Here is a 21153-nt window from a genome sequence, read left to right as displayed (position 1 = left end):
TACTTTCAAAAATATAATAAAAGACAAAAAGGAAAAAAAAAAATGTTATGTTTGCATTAAAATCAGTCAAAATGTAGCACACAACTAAATTCAATATTCTAGGTACCAGGTTACTTTAGAATCATCGAGTTACTTTTTGATGTTGCCAATAAGTTGCATGTGTAATAGTAGTGGTGTTAAAAAAGTATTATGTTACTTTTTGATGTTGCCAATAGGTTATACGTGTAATGGCAGTGGTATTAAAAAAGTATAGGGTTACTTTGTGATGTTGTTTCTGCTACATGTTAGTTTTCATGGCATTCGAAAGTACTAGGTTACTATTTGTTATGCATGTACATGTTTAGGTTACTTTAATAATATTAAAATAAGTACTAGGTTACTTTTATCTTTATCTTTGGTAATTGTTCGAGGTTACTTTTATAGTTACTTTTATAGTGTCCAAAAAGTATCAGGATATTTTTTTTTTTACGTTTTTTTACTATGTTTTTTTTTTGTTATTGCTTTTTTTAAGGTTCCAAATTAACTATATGGTCTTAAAAAGTATCACTTATATGACTACTAGGTTACTTTTTTTTTTTTTTTAATATATTGAAAATTAACATTCTATTTTTTTCTTCATATTAATTAGGGTAAATAGCTAAATATATATGTTATTTCATTATGTGTGGCACTAGCAAACTTAAAATCCAAATTTAAAAATAAAAATAAAAAAAGTTAAGATCAATGACAAAACATCATAAATATTTGTGTAGAATATTAAAAGTTATAAAAAAAACTTTAGAAATTTGTTATTGGGTGTCAAACAAAAAATTAGACTATTACTAATTTTTTCAATAAAAAAAGAATTTGATTGTTGCTAAAAAAAAAAAAACAAAGGAGAAAATCTTGGCTTAAGCAAAACAATGGAAAAAATAGGGGTTCTCTACTTGCCAAATCATTAGTTGAGAGAGATTATATATATTAATTAGTTATTTCCATATTTTAAATTTTTTATTTATTTTTCCAGATTTTATAAAATTTTTTTATTTCTCCATATATTTCTAAACCACTTACAAAAAAGCCATATTTATAAAAAAAACCCTATAATTTAATATAATAGCTTTTAAGGAGTATCGCTAACCAATCGCAACGCGACATGTCAAGAGGGTGCTAGACACCACTGGTGCCTAATAGCAATGCTCAATACAAAAATATTAAATTGATATCAACTAAGCTTACCTAATTAATTAAACAAACGATTTACATGTCAAAAAAGGAAAAATAATTAGGTTGGAAGGCACCCTACACGTGAACCTAATTAATTAATAAATATGGGACCAATTTTTTCAGAACCCACAATCATATTTGGTTCTAAAATCTTAATGTCCAAATCTTGTTCTAAAATTTATAGATTAATTTAGTCCCTATAAATATTTGTTGTGAAGACACGTGAATAGTTTCAATTTCCAAGTTTCATTAAAATTTTCGTGATGGAGAAAATGGGCATATCATCTCTTTTATCTCTTTATATTTTATAATTATATTAGGAGAAACGTCATTCTCAAAACGAAAAAAGAAGAGAAGAAAATCATTCACAATTATTGGTTCAAATTTTCATCAAAATAATAAAAAGAAACTTTCACAATACTTTGAATTGAACTGAAACAGAAGAAGCAATAATTAATTTTCAAATAAAAGAATGTGATTCCATGAATCTAAATCTATCACTAAATCTACCAATTAAAAAAAAAGAAAGAAAAGGAAAACATAAATAAGGAAATGGAAATGGTAAATTTTATAACACTAAAAAGCTGCTGTGCTATACTTCTATTTCACAAATGCTTCTAAGCTATGCCTCTCTCAAACAATTTAAAAAAAATTAGACAAACGAAAAAATTCGATAAGAAATTGGCAAAATTAGAATGTGTATTACATTACTTACAACAATACAATACAAAAGGGGAGATTGATTAGTCTCAGATCCCGGAATTGGGGTTGTTTCCGGCAAGAATGAGAGAGATCTCCAAACCTCGGCTGAAAGCCTGGTTGAACATGAGTCTGGTTTGGAATGTTGACACGAATGGGAACCAAGAAAAGAATGCAATCGGGATGAATATGATCATTCCCATACCCGCGTCGTATAATCGAGCAATGGAGCGAACTGACTTCCACAGTCCTAATTTTTTCATCAAAGGTTTCCATGCAGCTGCGATCTGGGGGTGCGTCGGAAGGTAAAGAATGTTAATAATCAAAGCTATAAAATCGAGAAGAGAACGGTTTAGCGAATTATAAAACTCACCGAAAGAAGTCCCCATCCGGTTGGTACAAATGCAAGGATGCTAGCGAAAATGTCTGGAACTGACAAATCTGTTAAAATGATTGCGACGGTTATACCAGCGAGTGCTACCAGAAAGGAAATGCCTTGGATGAACCGCAAAACGAGCTGGAAATTAACAGAGATTTTCTGGCTGAAGGTGAACACCTGTTGAAACCAAACCGAAATGAGTCTTAAAGCGTAACGATATACATTATTATCTACTGGAACCCTTGAAGTTAAACTCGTACCTTGAAAAGAATTACTAGAACTGCTAACACTATCCATGAAAAGCCGTAGATCTAGAAAACAAAAGACAATGGGGATAATAAGATTGGTATGAATCAAAGTAAGGAATCGTCAAAAGTCGGATAGAAGAGTTCACGTAACTAAAGAATTAGTTAAATTAATGAGATTATACCGAAAGCGATGTATTATTTCCTTGCAAATCTAGCTTGTAGACAACACCAAACTGGAAAATAAAGAACCTTAGACTAAGAATAGTCTCAGCAACTCTTCCACTGAAAGTCCGAATATGTGCCTGTGGAAGCAATGAACCATTTTTCATAATTACCGGCAATCGGGTTGGGAAAACAGCAAAGTAATAAAGATCAAATTGAGATCAGAAATGGTACCAGTTCCTCATCCCACCAGGCTTCCCAGCTTTCTTCTCCTTTAACACCGATTCCGCCTCTGTAAAGAAGCCAATTCGCCCAATCACGGAAATCTTCCACAACCCTACAAAAACATTATAAAGAGTTATATATATAAACAAGCGATGTGGCACCAAAGTTTGATGTAAAGAAAAAAGAGAGCAGTTACTTACTTTTGCCATTCGAATCCAGAAGGATTGAACAAATATGGAGCGAAAAGCCAAGAAAGAGCCATAAACCAACTACTAACGGATAGAAGAATGTAAGATATTATACCGCCTTCGTTGTAACCATATGCAAGGTATATCACCAATAAGAGCACTACCTCCAATCTGATGACAAGAAAAAGCACATCAATGAAAAAATGCGATACGATTTTCGCTCGGTAAATATTAAAAGCAACAACAATAATACAAAATAACTAAATTTGACACAGCCTTCTACTTCAATCGTCAAAATATTATATTAACTGCACCATATTCGATAGTGAAACAACCATATCAATCCATAACACTATAAAAATAACTTTCCCTATATGGGGGGGAGAGAGAGAGGAGTAGTACCCTTTTACAAAATGACTCCGGGAATAAAGCCTGTAGTTTTCTGCAAATTTAATATGCTTGACCACGAATCCCCTACCGGTTGCATGGTACTGTTAAAATTAACACAAATTGAAGTCAATCATGATACACAAATACACCGAAAAATAATTACAAAGGAAAATGACCTTTGAAAGAAACGAATAAAGCAAACCTTAGCACCACCGTGAAGTATAGTCCGGCCAAAGTAATGTGTCCTTGTTCCAAGAGAGAATGTGAAGAAAACAGAGCAAAGCTGAAATTGCATTGTGACAAAACTAACAACAGCCTGCAGCAGTGATAAGGAAACTCAGTTATAATAATAATAATAATAATAATTATAATATCACAGATAGGAAAATAAATCCACAATATCATGCTTAAAAAACCCTTAAAAACAAAAGTATGCCACAGAAAACATAAATTACCTTTAAAAAGCCTTGTTCCAGTATGAAGCCTAAGATCATTGGCACGGCGGTAAAGATACCAATTTGAAAGAGAAATTGTGTATTCATAGCAGTAGTAAGAGCGGTATTATCCATAATCCGAGCTCTCACTTGAATTGTTTCACCAACTCCAGATAGCGCCTGAAAGAAAAACCATCTCTCACAATCAGATATGCAGAATACATAGCTTAAACCTTAAAAATGTATTTTCCAGATGTGAAGTTATCGAGCATTTTTTCGAATCATATCTATAACTACTAGTGGCACACCATTACTTGAATGATTTTCTACATGATCTTTATTTATTTTTTTTTCTATAAGAACATCTTAAATACTTTTCAGCTAAAGCAAATACGCTCAAAATAAATAGTAATGCGGATTATAATATGAAAATTGCAAAATCAACTTACCAAATACGCTTTCCCATAGAGAAATACGTACACAGTCAGCACTGTCAACTGCAGAAACACAAGTAACACAGCTTAGTCAGATGTAAGACTAATTGCCTAGATACAGAAATGGAGAACATTAACACATGAACTTTAAAAGAGGCACAGGAATGGAATATCTCTAAAATTCAATCTTCCCCTCAAGAAAGAAACCTACAGATTCTTAACCTATAACATTCTAGTGTTAATTCTCACCCAAAGAAAGAAAGAAAAAAAACACTGTTTCTCGACCAAAAAGGAGGGGCCTCATGGGGAAAAATACACCAACAATCAGCTTCTTTAGAGGCCAATATTTTAATGCATATAAACTACACAAAACCATATGACAAAGTACACAGCCAGTCCATTTTAGCAAAAGACACCGTACCATTGTACAAAAGTAGAATCCAACTGTGGTAAAGTAGAATGACATCATCCGGAAGAAATCAAACTGCTGACCAAGCCTGTAGACATCACGACTAAGAACTTGTTCACCATTTCCCCCAGCGACTTTCCCTTCAAAAAGAGCAATTTGATTGAGCCCAACATCTCGTCCCTTGCCAACCTGTTTTTTTTATTTATTATTTTAGTTTTTAGAAGAAACATAAATTGTATTATCAATCAAGAAAAAGAAAACTAATAAATATGGGACAAAACAATGAACCACAAACTATAAATAAGAACTCTCCCAGTCCCTTAGAAAACCGAGAAAAAATCACGTATCTATAAACTCCAAACTGCCAGCCAGATCTTCATTTAACCATAAAGACACATTGCCATCTTCACTTGAGAAAATGAATAAGCTTACCTGAATATACTCGTGATGTGTAATATTTCCTTGGCGTAGAGTTGAATTAAATCCTACATTTGAAGACCATATAAACATTAGAAATTTAATTCACTTCATTCTCCCCACTTGAGGACAAACTACAGAAAATTGCTCAAGATGGAAAACTCTGTAAATGGAACTCTTGCAAATATAATAAAGTTACCTGCGAATATATCTTCACTAATATTGATGACACGAGAGGCCTTGCTGATACCACCCCGTGTTATATGAAAGACTCTATCAAAAACATCAGGATGTCCATAATGCATACGGACCCTGAAAAAAGAAATAAGAAATGATCTTAGACTCTTCAAAACATCCAGGAAGCAGATGAAATTAATGGCATAATTAAATGTACTTACTTCAAAGGTGTTGATAAAACACGTTGACCTAATGTTACAAAGCTTGTCTCTTGGTTTGACATGAATGAGGCTAAAGACGACACACTGCCACATGACCATTTGAACAATTATGATGATGCAACTAGTAAACAAATAAATATATGTATATATATATATATATATATATATTTATATATGGTTTGCAAGGAAGAAACAAAACTTACCTTCCAGTAAAGACATGCTCCCTAACACCAAGAATTGTGGCAGGACGAATGCCGTGATCACGGTGGAATTCTTCAAGCAGGTTTCTCATTTTCAAAGCTTCCTCAAAATAGTTATCCTAAAAGATAGGAACAGCTGAATAGATTAGAAGCAGAAGAAAACATGGCACATAAATTCAAACATTGAGAAAACTAGAGCCACATTTCCTATTGAGAAGAAGAACCATTGACAAACAAGGGTTAAGAACTGTACTAAATTATTGTCGTTTAACCATTTTAAGTTTTTCGTACAGCAGAAGGAACCTAAAGGATAAGGGTGTCACCTGATTCATGTCAATTGTTTGGACTGCATTTCCACGAGTGAATACAATTGCATGATTTTGATTCTCGGGTTTTCCTTCACCAAGTTTTGGATTTCCAGGCAATTTTATAGAGTAAATTTCCTGAAAAACAGACCAAGTCAACACTAAGTAAATAAACATCTAAATTCAAAAGTTACCTATATAGTAAAGAGACATGCTAACAACAAAAATAACAACAACAACTGCAATAGCACTAAGCAGTAACCATAAGTATAATAAAAATCATTATCGAATTTGTAAGTGTGGAAATTTTCTCATGCACCTTTCACATTAATAAATTATTGCAAGTGTTCACATTGGAATTTTCTCAAGACATTACACAACCATAATGGCAGTTTGATTAGTTATGAATTCACATTTTTAAATCAAATTTGTTAATTTAGACTTTTTCAGCCTATAAATCCCTATATTATTATGTTATATACCATATACCACTAAGTAATCTACCAGAAAGGGAGAACTTGGGAACCGAAAGAAAAGCATATGAATTCTTTGTTGATATAAAATTGAATGAGACAGTACACTACCACAGATACTACTTGACAAAAATAAAGACAACCAACCTTGTCCTTCCCATTGATATCACCCTTAACGAGCTTTGAGAAATATTCCCTCTGTACTTTACCATCATCCTTTAGTGTTTCAACCTCATCAATAAAAGCAACACGAAGGGCTTCATTTCTAACAATTGAATCAACAGTAAAATAATTAGTCAGACAGGGTCAGAAACAGAAAAATGATAGGACGGGCCAGAATTTACCTTTGCATAAGCAATGCAATGTCAGCAGCCTCAGGTTTTTGATCTTCTTTCTGTTTACCATATATTTGACATGTTACTACATATGTAAACTTTAAGTCTGCCTGAGCCCGTGCTTCAGGAGATAACGTAAATCCTTGAGTCTCAATTTCATCGGTATTGGATATTGCAGTTTCCAAATCTGAAATTAACACTACGATAAGTAAATGATAGTGCAATAAAATTTGCAAATATATATATGTAATTAAAGAAGATCCTAACCGCCAGAACTTTTTCTCTCTAAGTAGGTCTGAAGCATCAGAGCTTTCCTATAGTACATCATCCCACGAACTGCAAAAAATAAATATTCAAAACTTAGAATGCATACTCAACATTGAGAAAACAAAAAGAAGTTTTCAAGTACAAACAACAATATTGACATAAAGAAGTTTTCAAGAACAAAACTTAGAATGTATACCAGTTCTGGCCAAGGTTTGACCACGGTATGAGGCCCAAAGCCGAAGTTCCAATATATCATTCGGGGTATCTAGTTCTGACTCATGCGCATTTTCATCACGACCAATTCGATGAAGAAAATTCCTCCACTCATCTGCATGCATAATATATTTAAGATTAATAAAGTCAAGAGGACAAACATTCAATATGAGAACTTCATTCTTTCCGTGAACGATAACATAAAGAAATACGACACACACAAACAAGAAGGGACTGATCAATAAAATGAACAAAAAAAAGGCTAAGTTGCATATGATTAAAAGAAATACATAAACATGAAAGGCTAAACCACTAAAAGATCACCAAAAGTGTGAAATGCTAGGGGCTTCTTAGGTACATCTAATTTTTATTATTCAGAGGAAACAAGAAACATCATTAAGGGAGAGATTGGTGTTACAAAAGAAAAATATATTGAAACCCTCGAATTAAAAATCCACAACAGTTGAGGTATAATCGAAAAGAAAAACAGACATCTTCTGGAAGTATAAAGGTCTCTTATGAATATGATATCTCTACAAATGTCCTAAGGCCTCTTAGTTTCTTGCAGCAGCATATCTATTTAACAAAATGCAATCATGTACTTTACAATACTGAACGCCATTTCAAACACTTCTCCATTTATTCCCGAACACTTGACTCAGCTCCACAATTCCTATCAAGTTTTTTAATAGGATGTTACAGTATGATTGTTACCTGACCTCTAGGACTTATATCTTGGGATATATTCTCTCCTAAACTAAGCTAATCAAACATAATATTTGCAGAATTGATTTTCTCTTATGTGCTTTTCAGTTCTATTGTATTTGGATACGTTAATAACAAATTAACAATAATCAGACTATCAAAGACTTCACTTAAAAACAATATTGTCAGCTACTTTGCTATGAAATTGTACCTGGGAATATTTTTTGGAGATAAAACAATACTGATATCCCATCTTCATTTCTCTCCAAGAGTTCTTTCATGCTATAAATCACAACCTCAGAATAATATGGCGTGAACACACTGCAGGACATGTAGGACGATTAGTGCAAGAATCAGTAAGCAGAAGTATGATTCCTAACAGCATAAATCTGAAAAAGCATATTACCTGAAGGACAACATCTCATTAACGGGCTTAGCAACAGGCATCTCCATGAAAAGAGAATTTGTGAAGAACTGCAGCCTCCGCCTTGCCTCCAGATTTCTTGGAACATTTGCGGCAGAATCTTTGATAGTTAGTAATGAATAGAGCCTTTTGACCTGGGATCTCTGCATATGGTCCACAATTACATTATATCTCACACCAACAAATTATACAAGCACAAAAGGAATAGCGAAATGATGCATGAACATACCAACTCAGGGTCCTTAGGCCACTTTATTTTCTGGAAGAGGCGGCCTTCCTTCCATGCTTTTGATACCAAATAATATGTTTCACGGTTTTCCCTAAAAGACAACAAAAAAGATCGGATAAGCCAAAAGCATCTTCGCTGCAGTAAATTAGAACTTGCAGGTTTAACAAACATACCCCATATTAACAGATAGGAGATCAAGACGGACAACATCGTACAAATCCTGAACAGCTTTAACTGCTCCTTTCTCTTGGTCAGATGTTTCTACTTCTTTCTGTGCATATACAAATTCAAAGTGAAATGCTTGATTAGTCAACCATTTATTGTAAATGATTGCACCAACAGACTACCAAAAACGTGAGAAGAATACAAACCAGCATTCCCATTAATGCAGTGACTCTTGTTATTAGGAGTGGCAGCTTAGTTAAGTTCAAATCAGAATGCAGATTTCTCTGTCCGATGCTTGATTGAATATCCTCATATATCCTTTCAACCCTGAAAATAAACAACCAAATTGGTAATATATAACACCGTGAAGGATGAATATAAATGGAGAGAGAGAGAGAGATGTTTGTCTCTCTTAAAAGGAACTTACCACAACTTTCCTTCATCTTGCAATATTGTTGTCAAGATATGCTTAAGAGTATAAAAGCACTCCTGTACTGCATACTTCATATATTCGTCTCTCGAAATTCTATCCCATAATTCATCATCTTGTGAGTCTCTACCATCAACAGCAATGTCCTTGGCGAGAATTATCTACATAAGTATACAGTAGCAATTTTAAGCTCAGTCAATTTGACATGATGTTGAAATACATAATTGCAGGACATGCTTTTTCCAGTTAACTTATGAAGACATAGAATTATGTACAATAAATTTGACCATTATTAACCTTGCTAGCAAGAAGGAAAAGAGGCCATTGAACCAAATTGAGAGTTCCAGTATTTTTAGGCATTAAAAGCAATTCCATTTCTCTGCAGAAAAAAATCTCAAATTAATAAGTGGAACCCAAAATAATGGCAAGGCAACATACATCCTGCACCTGCAGAGCTTAAAAATCGGTACAAAATTCTAGTGCTCACTGGTTTGTTAAATAATCTTCTTCCCTAAGATTTGCTATGATTTCATTCCAAAACGGAGAGAACCGCGCAGCATTAACCTTCTTCTCAAAAACCTTCAAACAAACAATTCAGTACACGTAAGATTATAAAATGAACCGTGATTAGGTGGGGTGAAAAGAAAAGATAACATAAAGCTAAACAATAGTAAAATAAACTCTATGCAATCTGTGCTAGCTTGTCCAACAATTTCAAGAAAGAAAATGTCATGTAAGAAAAATAAAATCTCTACGTATAGTCGTTTTAAAATACAAACAAAACACATAGGAAAGTTGCCTTTTTTTACAAGAAATATAAGCCTGAAAAGGAAAGTGAAATGTCGCAAAATTAGCTATAATATCATACTTCTGTTAAAAAAATCCCCTCAATTCTTTGATAACAAGATGTCTTCCATCAGTCTTAGTTTATTTAACTCTCGCATATCACAAATCATAATAAATCAGTTAAGCCCATATTGGCAAGATATTGTCTAGTGTGAGTATTCTCACACTAAAGACTCAGGACGCATTTTCCTTTATAAAACATTGATACAGTGAAAAGAACAACTATTAAACCAAAGCTATAAAATAGTTAGTTTTATCCTTTTAAATGAGCACTTTTGGCTTTTTTTCTTTTTCCTTTTTTTAAAATAAAAAAATAATAGTTAAAAGTACTAGCTGTAAAGAAACTTCAATTATGAAATGCTAGTAGTTATTTTTGTAAAAATTACCTGACTGGACGCATTCTGAGAAGTGCTGCAAAATAAAAATAAAAAATCATTTAGATGGTAATTGAACAAAAGACAACATTCACACAATTAAGTGAGCAATAAAATACGTTCAATTTGCCATCAATATAAAATAGTAATAATTAGAAAGATGGTCTGATGAGAAAATCCAACCTGTTGGAAAGAGGTACATGAAGAGTGGTCATAAAAGCTTCAGGAAACTCTTCAAAAAGTTTGTGAACTAATTCCAAGGATCTAATCTGGAGATGACAACAGAAATTTTGAAGGTGTAAGGTTATGGTCAAACATATAAAAAAACAAATAATCACAAAAGCAGAAACAAATGAATCAGATCAAATTACTCACTTCTCCTAGACGATCTCTGGCCCCAAGCAAAAAGCCCCATACAGAAGATATGATGGTGTAGAACACATGGATATCTAAGAGATAAATCTGTGACACAGCAGATGAAAAGCCAAAGAACATCCTTTAAAATAATTATAATGGTTTTGATTAATTAGTTTACTTAATTATCACCAAATAATGATTGTTGATCTAATCTCTTCTTTTCATATTCATTTATCTTTAAATTTAATATGACTACCAATTATGTTGAAGTAAATGTGTCTTAACATGTTTAATAAATAGCTTCTTTTTTTCATTAAGACCTGAAGAAGATCCAACTTACAGCAACTACAGGAGCCCATAAGCTAACCACAGTCAGAGCATTATGATTATCTGCAAGCAAAAAGATAAGTACGAGCACATAAATAAAAATGATCAAATAGCACGAATTTCTAAATTCGAACATGCAAAAACCAGCAGATAATAAACAAGGAAAACCACAATCATCAACATAGAAATACCATAAATATAAACAAAACCAGATGATATAAGCACTTGACATTTCCATAATGAAATAGCTTAGCTTCTTACGTTGAGATACAAAATCATGCCAAGAATATTGTATGGTATCCATCTTTACTACTGTTCGAGTTGGTTTTACAAGTGGCCTGATCTGAAACAAAAATAGAATTCACAATATTAACGTAACGAATATACATTACTTCCAAATAACATATTGATGATGACTAACCTGTAGAAAATAAGCAAATGAAAACTTCGCGCTCAGAATCACAAGCCAAAACACCAAATACCTGCAAAAGTTAAAATATAAATATTAAAATTCCATTCAAATTAAAGGTGATCAGTCATCCATAAGAATATTTTATAAGAATCCAGAAAAGGAAAAAAAAAAAAGATTAATAATTACTTGATAAAATCAGTGGTCCTTTCATACATTCCACGCCCAACATAATACCGTTCCTAAAAAAATGATTAATACTAATTAATAAAGCAAGAATGAAAATTAAATCAATAGTGGGCATCCAATAACATTATTGTAGGTTGAGTTAATGGTTTGAAAATAAATTCCTTTATGATCCGTTGCATTTTGTGTGTATTTCCAAAGAATAATCTCATTGCATAATATATATATATGTGTGTGTGTGTTTATAATTAGACAAGAACCTGGCGCATCCATTTGACAAAACGGATTAAAGGCCAGCGATCACATTGATTAGTCAACCGATGACAGGCAGGAATTCGCATCATGAAACTAATGAAAAATTGAATGCCACCATAAATGCCAATGACAATCAAGTACAATCTGAATATAACACCATTTCCATTTGGTCTACTCTCTTCCTGAAGCGCTTTCCTGAATTAAAAAATGGAATAAAGATTACCTTTGGCTCAAAGAGTTAAGTTTAGACAAACCAAAGGCAAAACAGAGATTTGAGTGCATACACATATAGGAGAGATACAACAACTGAAGCCGTACTGAACCAGATAAAACGAAGAAAAATACGAGCAACAGCAAGCCTCCGTGATGTAGAATACGCCCCAAACATCATTATAACATCTAGCACACCTAGAGAATAGAGAAAATTTTCACAGTATAAGAGATCTAGTTTACCAGATAATAAAAATAAAGCGGCATTGTCTGAACGAGATAAAGACATACTCTCAAAAAATTTCATTACAACAAATGTTGGAGCAAGACTGAGAATCTCCCGAAGAGTCTTCCCATTAAAGTTTTCATCATTGAATGCAATAATAGCAAGTCCCTGACAATCCCGAAAGGAAGTAAAACTATTAATTACACAAAAGACCAAAGTCCAAGAGTTAATTAATTTTAACTGATATAGATTACAATATCAGAAGCTAAACTACAACAATAAAAAGTATAAGAATGCAGAATACAAATCAAAGGAAAAAAAAGGACTCAAGCATGTAGTTTGACTAATTAGTAATAGAAGCTACAACGAAGACTATAAGATATGGATAAAATTGACAATTCAATTGTAAATAAGTAAACCTGGAACATCATCGCAAGGAATATCCATAGGCGATGAAAACTGTGATAGAGATGAAGAAAAGTCCGGTGCTCCACGAAAGAAGTCTTCCCTCTATGTTTACTTCTGCCCGATTTAAGCATATTCTGTACCAAGACAAATAAAAATCAGCAGGACTTATCTACGAGTAGGTTTAGTTTATATTGGTCAACACAGTACCATAGAGTAAATAAAGTCCAGGTGTAACTGTGTGGAGCTCAGCAACAGATGGCGAAAACAAAAAGTACTTAAATTAACATAAACCAATACTTCTAAAGTTTAATGCCCGTGTACTTAAATTAACATCTGTTTTGTGGAACTCAGCAACAGATAAGAAATTTTTCCATCATCACTTCACCAAGAAATTAAAATGAACTTTCAGTGCCCATGTAAATGTTGTACAACTGTCAATCACTTCAACAATCTTAGGGAGAATGTAACCAACCTTCGAGAGTTCTGGCTTTTGGAAAAAGGGTGAGCCCAAACGCCATGGCCAGCCAAGTTCAAAACAATGAAGTGACCTGAAATAAAACTTGTTAGAACCAACAATGTGAATAATAACTCAAAGGCATTGCTACAAAAATCTCACCAAAAATGCTCATTAAAATCATCATAATTGCGCCAGGCAGAGTGTGGTGCTTTTCCGTCTTTATTGCTTTTTGTCTCCTGTGCACTTTAAAATATGAGAACAATTTTACCAAATAAATAAATAATAAAGAGGGAAAAGAAAATGTTTGCTTCACTTTCTAGCAATAAAGCCAAAGTCCCAATCAAGGAATACCAACACCCAAGTTAGATAAACACAATCCGAACTACTATGCATATTTAATAAATATAAATTAGAATTTGAAGCAAGATAATCCTTGACGAATATTTAAAATTTCTTCTTTTAAGCTTAATTTGACAAAAAGATGTTCGCTAAGACATACCGCTTGCATAACATCATAGAGAGGAAATATAACTTGATCAAGGAATGAAACCCCATCCCCAGCCTTGCAACTATTGGCTGGCTGTGCAATCTGATGCCTTAAAATTTCATCTAGTTCTCTGGCCATCTGCACATGAAAATTATTGTTCAAAGGACGGAAAGAAAAGAAAAACTTTATTAGGAAGAAACAAAACCTACAAGTTTTTTTTTTGAAAACACATATATTCAATGCTCCAACCAGGAGAGTATCCGTGGTAGGACAGAATCAATACCACATGTATTCTTCAATTTGTTACAACCACGAGAAAATCACTCAACTTCAATTAGAGAGAACAAGCAGAAAGAGTACATAGAAACAAAAAAAAAACAATTCAATGCTCCCAAGAAATTGCATAGAATGCTTGACGGTTGACTTACATGATGAAATATGTAGCACAAGCATTCTGGAATGAATCTGACGTTGGCTGCTTCACCCCATATCAAAAAGTACAAGGAAACAAATAGTATCTTCTTCTCCTTGACAACAACATCAAAACTGAATTCCATCCAAATATTTTACAAGTTTTAATCACCTTAATCCAAGTAAACATATAAAATAAAGTTGAGTAGTATCATGAATAATATAGGAAACAATTTAAGATACATACTTGCTCCAGACGGGCTGAATGCACAAGTAATTACACCACTTAATATAATTATCAAGGGACTTCAGGAATACATTTTGCACTGCAGCTTCATCCAATTCCTGAAGCAATATCAAGAAAAATATTGGCATAAAAACATATAATGAATTTAAGGCATCAATGCATTTAGATTCCAAACATACTCATTTAGGAAAAACTGTCAAATGAATGTTTTTAATATACTCATTTAAATATACCTCTTCCAACACATTATAAAGGCTAGAATGTATTTATACATTGTAGAACCTTTATAAAATATATAATTCTGTTGGGTTGATTTGACCCAACAGGTTACTAATACCCGGCTGTTATCGGGCCAGGCATCGGGTTTCTACGCTTAAATGGCCACACAGCTCTTCAGCCCTGTTGTTTGCCCAATTTTTTACATGAGTTGGACAGGTTCTTCAGGCTTGCTAAAATTTGAGCACCCCCATAAGATATATCACAACTTTATTTCACTATGCTCTTTAAGCGTATACTCATTTAACAGCCCCTCCTGTCCATGAGACAAAGGTCCCCATGGCCATGAGGGTCTTCCTACATTATAAATACTTATCTAGGCTATTCACCTAACTCTACAATATTTGGAGACTATTCTTGTAAAAATTGCTACGTAGGTGGCCTAAGAGACTTGAAAATCTGATTTGTAAAAGCAAACCAAATGCTTGACAATTTTTGCTACCCATAGCAACAATAATAATAAGAAATGACCTTGAATATATTTAATCTACTCTACTACATGTCAAGTGTTTAAAAGCTTATGCTATTCCCAACAAATTACATGAACATCATATAAACTATGTAATTATACCTCTGCATAGGACTCATCCTCACATCACAGGTTATGCAAATTATAAACTAAGCTACAATATTGAAAAAATAAGAAAATCTCTCCATAGCTAGTTGCAAACCAAATCAACATGATCTCAAATAAATTTCACAAATCTCACTTAAGAATTTCATAATAAGACAATTTGGAACATATTAAAAATTTAGGTAAACCACATAATGATTAGCAAACATCTAAACAATACAAGAACATACTCGCATAGCGAGAAACATCTATGAGCATTAAAGCGATGAAACTTACAGGTTCAGCTTCTTCAAGAACACGAAGTTGTGATTGCTCATTGGCAAGAAGGTGAACAATATTTTCTCGCTGATTAGAAACACTGTCTTTCTGACACATAAAGTTCAAGCATTAGATTAAGAAAACATTGGTTCTCATAATATTGACCGATTTTAGAGTTTGTAAAGAACAAAACATGTGGTCTTGTACACCTAAATTTGTAAGCCAAGAAATTATTTCCCACCTAAACATTTTGAGACAATCTTAAAATAGGCAGCCATAGGAAGTAAAAAAAAGGAAAAACAAGAATAAATCAGTGATAATGATGGGCAATTCCACAGCCCTTGTATTCATCGATCATATTAATTCAAGCAAGTTTAGTTTCAAAAAAGAAATAAGAACAAACTCATCTCCCCCATAGTACATATATACATATATATGCATGAACATACAAAACAAATCTGAGGATTCAAACTTTCGCCGCCATATAAATATAGAAGAACAACAAAAAAATAAAGTTTTAAGAGGGGGGAAAACAAAGCAACAGAAGGGGAAAGAAAAAAAGAAATAATAGCAACCACATGTAACTTATGGCACAAACAAAAGAAATGAATAAATTCAATATAACACGTGAGCTAGACGTACGAACCTGAAATCCAAAAACGTAGTGCAGAAAATCGAAAACATCAGCATTCCTTGTAGCTGGGATGGGAAAATCCTCAGGCAATTTTGGCAATCCCCTATATTTTAACACTGAGATTGCTGCTTTAACCTGATCACAAATTTCTTGTTCAATTAATACATGTTTTGCTCTATATGGTGTCACAAAAAACAAATATTTGAATTGGAAACATAAACTAATTACCTCAGGAAAAAATCCAATACGATTTGTTACGCTAGGAGCATCAAGTGGAATAATATTATAAGCAATTAAGTTGTCCGTCATAGCTGCATCAGTTTCCATCACACGTCTCAGCTGCATAAGAAAACAAACCAATTGAGAGATGCAAGATTAAATACAATGTGTCCCATTTATGTTAGTTTCAACTTTCAATGGAGAAACTCAAGCATAAACATATCCATCCTCTGTAAATAAGTATCAAATAATTTTTTCCCAATTATAGTTCCTAATGCTTCACGTGATTTTTCGTTAGGAGTACAACACAAATGCTTCACAAAATTTCGGATGTTCAAAAATACAACTGATAACAAAGACATACAACAAACCTCATCAGGAATTTCCTCAGTCAACTGCTGAAGGACTGTCCCTAACACTTTCAAAGTAGCAAAAACTCTTTTTCTCTTAACCGTCCTTCTCTCCAACCTGAGAAAAAATAATCAATAAAGAGATCAATATGATGGCCATGAAAGAAAAACTGAGAAAATACCTTTAACAACAAAAGGTAAAGCGTAGACCGAAATACAGAGAAAGATACAGCTCAAACATTTCCTACTAGTTAAAAGAAAGTTTTCAAATAAATAATAAATTCTGGGGCAAAAATAAACATTAGGAGAGAAACGAAAGTCACATTCCTATAGTTATGTTTTTCTCTTTATAGTAGTAGATCACAGAATTAAATTACATTATCTAATTGAATTCAAATGGATGAAATACTTACTCCCCCAAGTTTCCACTGAAAGCCCCAGCCTCCCTTAAACTCAACTCTTCTTCTCTTAACTTTTCCACATCATTCTGCTCTCGATAGACTCTGTAGAACTCTTGCAGAAGAGCAATGTCTTGGCTTCTATCTATAACTCCTCCTTCCCTCTTAGCTAGTTTTTGCTAATAAAAATTAAAAATATGGTCCATACAACAATATTATTGTCAAAGTTCATACACTGCAAAACATAAGAGACTAAAAAATTGCTTCCTATGAGTTATTTTTGGTTGATGTATGTTTCAGTGTTTTAAAATGCTAAAATCTTGTAATCACGATATTCTTCCGCCACAAGTGAGGTTTTTCAATACATAACGGGTACGGGTGGTGACCAGTCTAAGACAGTGAAAATTAATCCATTTCAAACTAAATACATACCTTAATTACAGACATCAATCCAGTTTTAAATTGTAAAACTCCTCTTCCTTCACTATTAGGATCCAAATTTTGAGCCAAAGAATAAGCATGTTCACATACTGTATATACATACACACAAAACAAAAAATCCAAGATAATCATAATGCTGTTATTAACTGACAAATTCAGCTTCTTAACAACTCAAAATAAGATAATCATACATATCCTGGAGACATTTGGATTCTCATTTTGGATCTCATCAGCAGCACGTAGAATTTCATCAATATCTCCATTATTAGCAAGTGAAGAGGGAACATTTCCAGCAATTCCATCAACAGGTTGCCCATACGCATCCTTTCCAGTCCGTTCTCTTTTCAATACAGCACGAACTAAACGCTCCCATAGTTCGTCAACTTGAGACATTTTCTATAATAGAAACAATCACAATTACTACAAACGCTCAATCAAACTACAAAAAATATATACATAAATCAACAATTACAGTTTACAGGTTCAATAAACATTTTAATTTATATATTGCAATCATTTTCGATACATGAGAAAATCTCAAACAACCTAAGAAGAAAATGATGATGAAGAAAGAAATCAAAAATGGCGTACCTGTAAGTATAAACCACAAAAGCGAAGAAAACCCTAGAGACCGAGTGGAATCGGTCTTTGAGCTCAGAAGAAGAAGAAGAATCTCTCTTTCAAAACTCAGCTTCTTTTTTTGCTCTGTTCTTTTTTGTTTTAAAGCTTTTTCATTTAATTTAATAAATAAATAATATTAATAATGAAAAAAAGAGAAAAAGGGAAGGAAATAAGAAATAAAAGGTGTTTGATTTTCAAAAATGAGAAAAATTGAATTGAGAAAAGGTTTTACCGGGTGTAGCCGGTGGTGGGTGGAGGGGTTAACCGGTTATAGCCGGTGGTGGATCAGACACGGCAATGGCTGAAACTGAAAGAGAGAGTTTGGTCATTGTAACTGGAAAGACGCGGAGAAGAAAGAAAATTAATAAGAGGAAGATTCATTCGTTTTTATGGCATAAAAGACTTTTAGCTTCAAGGTTGACACGTGGCAAATGGTTAGCCGTTTGATCTAGAAACGTGGTTGGATCTTAATTGTCCGATTAGTAGCTACGAGTTATGATTTTTTTTTTAAATAAATGCAAATTAGATCTCACGGTCATTATAAATTATATAAGTTATATAAATTGAAATAGAAGAAACAAATAAACAATTATACTGCTGGTGGGAAAGAGTATATTTTAATACATTATGGGTTAAAGTATTACAGATTTTACTAATATCTTAAAAAAATTAAGACTAACAAAATAATAAAAAAAAAAAGTGTTTATTACAAAAAGAATAGTAATTCACAAGCTCCTTAGGAGTTATGAATTCACATCAATATTCAATACTTCTTTTGATATTCTCAAACCAAAGGAGGTCAAGCTTAAAGCTAGAACCCCAATCATAGTTTTTAAAAGGTACAAATTAAGTCTTTTAAGGTTATTTATCTCCTTTTATATACTTTTTTAACTTTAATAATTTGTAATCCATTGCTTGTAGTGCTAGAATTATTAGTCTATTTTGTTGATGTTCAAATTTTAAGGTAAAGTAGAAAGTAAAAGATTATAGACCTTTATTACATGATCAAATAAAGAAATTTTGTTTATTTTGATCAGCTAAGTGATAGTTTATAATTTTACTATAACTTCTATATTGTATCTTGATTGTACTCTGTCACAAAAATTGTTGGATAATAAAATTGATTTTTCATTAAAAAGTAGATAAAACATACATATATATTAAATTTTTTTTCCATAAAAATTTATATGTTCTTATTTGACAACCCAATTAGTTTGGATTTTATTAAAGAAAAATTTTATGGGGGAAGAAAAATAATACAAAAAGAAAAGGAAAATGTTTTCGATAAATTTGATATGAGGTGTTTTTTAATATTTTTATTATAAGACAACTAAACTTTAAACAATCAAATAATTAGCAATGATTAGATTAATATATCACGAACAATAATTGGATGAAAAATATGAGCAAACAGAGTATGGAAAACCAGAAACAACAAACGCAGAAAATAAAAAATTAACACTAAGATATGTGTTGGTTCAAGTCCGATAGATCGATGTGATTTATGACTACTCTATTTCTGGAACACCACCAAAAATATCTTTATTGATTGAGCAAAAACGAGTACATCACAATCGAGATCGATTCTCTGTTGAGTCTTCTCGAAGTATTTCACTCTCACACTCTTTTCCAAGAATTTTCTTCATCTACAAAAAAAATTTCATACAAAATCTAAACCCAATCTCTCTCTTTTCTTAGTACCTCTCTCTCTCTACCTCTCAATCTATTTCTCTCTTTAACTCTCAATCTCAACCGGAAGCAGGTGTTACGTTCATCGTGCTCAATACTTAAGTGTTGGTGGTATTTATAGGTTTAAGATTAAAATCCTAAAGTCGGTGGCTAAAAGAATTGAAATTGTTAAGTGACTTAGACAGTAACTAACTTAATCAACTCTCCTATGCGCGAGATCTCAATGTCAGCGTTAGTCTAAGTGCATCCGGAAACATATACGAGCTTCCGAGATCACAGACCAAAGGCACTACGGTGAAGAAGCTTTCGAATAAGATAGAACCAGTTGGAGTCAACTATCCAGAACTGTTTTGCAGGGACAACAACTTTCCCAAAAGAATAACAAGCTGTCCAAAACTCCTTTTTGAAAGAGGGTTAGCTATCTTGAAGACTAAACCTAAAGTGGATATGATAGTCATTTGGGAACTCCCTTCCAAGCTCAACTATCATTCCACAAGATTCATTTTCGCATGAACAAGTAAATGTTCGGGAACAACACCAGGAAACACCTAACTTTTTAAAAACAGCTTTTCAAGAATGATATTAGAGATAATTTCATTTAGAAGAACTATACCAACATATCAATATTTTATAAAATTATTGTTAATTTTTCTTTTTTGATGAAAGCTCTTAAATGATAAGTTGAACGCTGATATTGCTGTGATGGTGTGGCACAATCATTCAGTGTTAGTTATAATGGTCGTTTTCATGTAGTTAATCGACTATAGTTTCTTTCTTTGATTAATATAATTTCAGAAGTCTTCCTTTATTATTGCCTCGCTTTCTTCTTCCCTTAAACATGTAAAATTGACACTTGGCAGTTGGCACTATAAATGTTTAACGATCGTTTTTCTTTTCAACTGACTTTTGCTTTCTATTTCCCTTTAAATGTATACACATAAATATATACACTTGGCACTATTAGATTTTAATCTAGGTAGTCTAGCTTAAGAGATAAGAAAGAAAAGGAACCAGAGGTGGTGCCACTTTTAGAAACACCACTTTTAGGTGGTGTGTTCGAAAGAATATAAAGAACAAAAAAAAATGTCATATTTTCAGTGACGGTGCTAGACACAATTTCTTACTTAAGTACAAGCAAAAAGACAATAAATAACATTT

At 32.7% G+C, this 21153-nt stretch overlaps 1 protein-coding gene across 1 annotated transcript; it reads right to left on the bottom strand.

Moving 5' to 3' along the window:
* Window positions 1–1751: 1751 nt before the first annotated feature.
* On the bottom strand, window positions 1752–18458 carry LOC115719638 (callose synthase 9). The gene is made up of 52 exons (XM_030648754.2): window positions 18277–18458; window positions 17877–18081; window positions 17677–17774; window positions 17260–17423; window positions 16868–16964; window positions 16506–16616; window positions 16290–16412; window positions 15662–15751; window positions 14536–14633; window positions 14306–14423; window positions 13890–14015; window positions 13550–13626; window positions 13406–13481; window positions 12945–13067; window positions 12591–12693; window positions 12374–12497; window positions 12095–12284; window positions 11838–11890; window positions 11661–11721; window positions 11501–11582; window positions 11253–11302; window positions 10931–11017; window positions 10739–10824; window positions 10568–10592; window positions 9823–9914; window positions 9633–9714; window positions 9333–9496; window positions 9112–9232; window positions 8914–9011; window positions 8741–8831; window positions 8494–8654; window positions 8299–8408; window positions 7366–7497; window positions 7170–7238; window positions 6912–7089; window positions 6715–6832; window positions 6113–6232; window positions 5793–5908; window positions 5590–5673; window positions 5391–5503; window positions 5207–5259; window positions 4787–4963; window positions 4381–4428; window positions 3953–4111; window positions 3700–3813; window positions 3510–3598; window positions 3120–3278; window positions 2929–3031; window positions 2715–2834; window positions 2545–2595; window positions 2279–2461; window positions 1752–2192 (listed from the first exon to the last, which is right to left on the bottom strand). Exons 2-52 carry the CDS (start codon window positions 18076–18078, stop codon window positions 1956–1958), a joined length of 5706 nt encoding a protein of 1901 aa, XP_030504614.1. The 5' UTR covers window positions 18079–18081; window positions 18277–18458; the 3' UTR covers window positions 1752–1955.
* Between the last annotated feature and the right edge of the window lie 2695 nt (window positions 18459–21153).

This window comes from Cannabis sativa, chromosome 2, assembly GCF_029168945.1.
Source record: "Cannabis sativa cultivar Pink pepper isolate KNU-18-1 chromosome 2, ASM2916894v1, whole genome shotgun sequence".
In the NCBI taxonomy this organism is placed as follows: domain Eukaryota; kingdom Viridiplantae; phylum Streptophyta; class Magnoliopsida; order Rosales; family Cannabaceae; genus Cannabis; species Cannabis sativa.
This window is presented reverse-complemented; position numbering and strand designations above follow the sequence as displayed.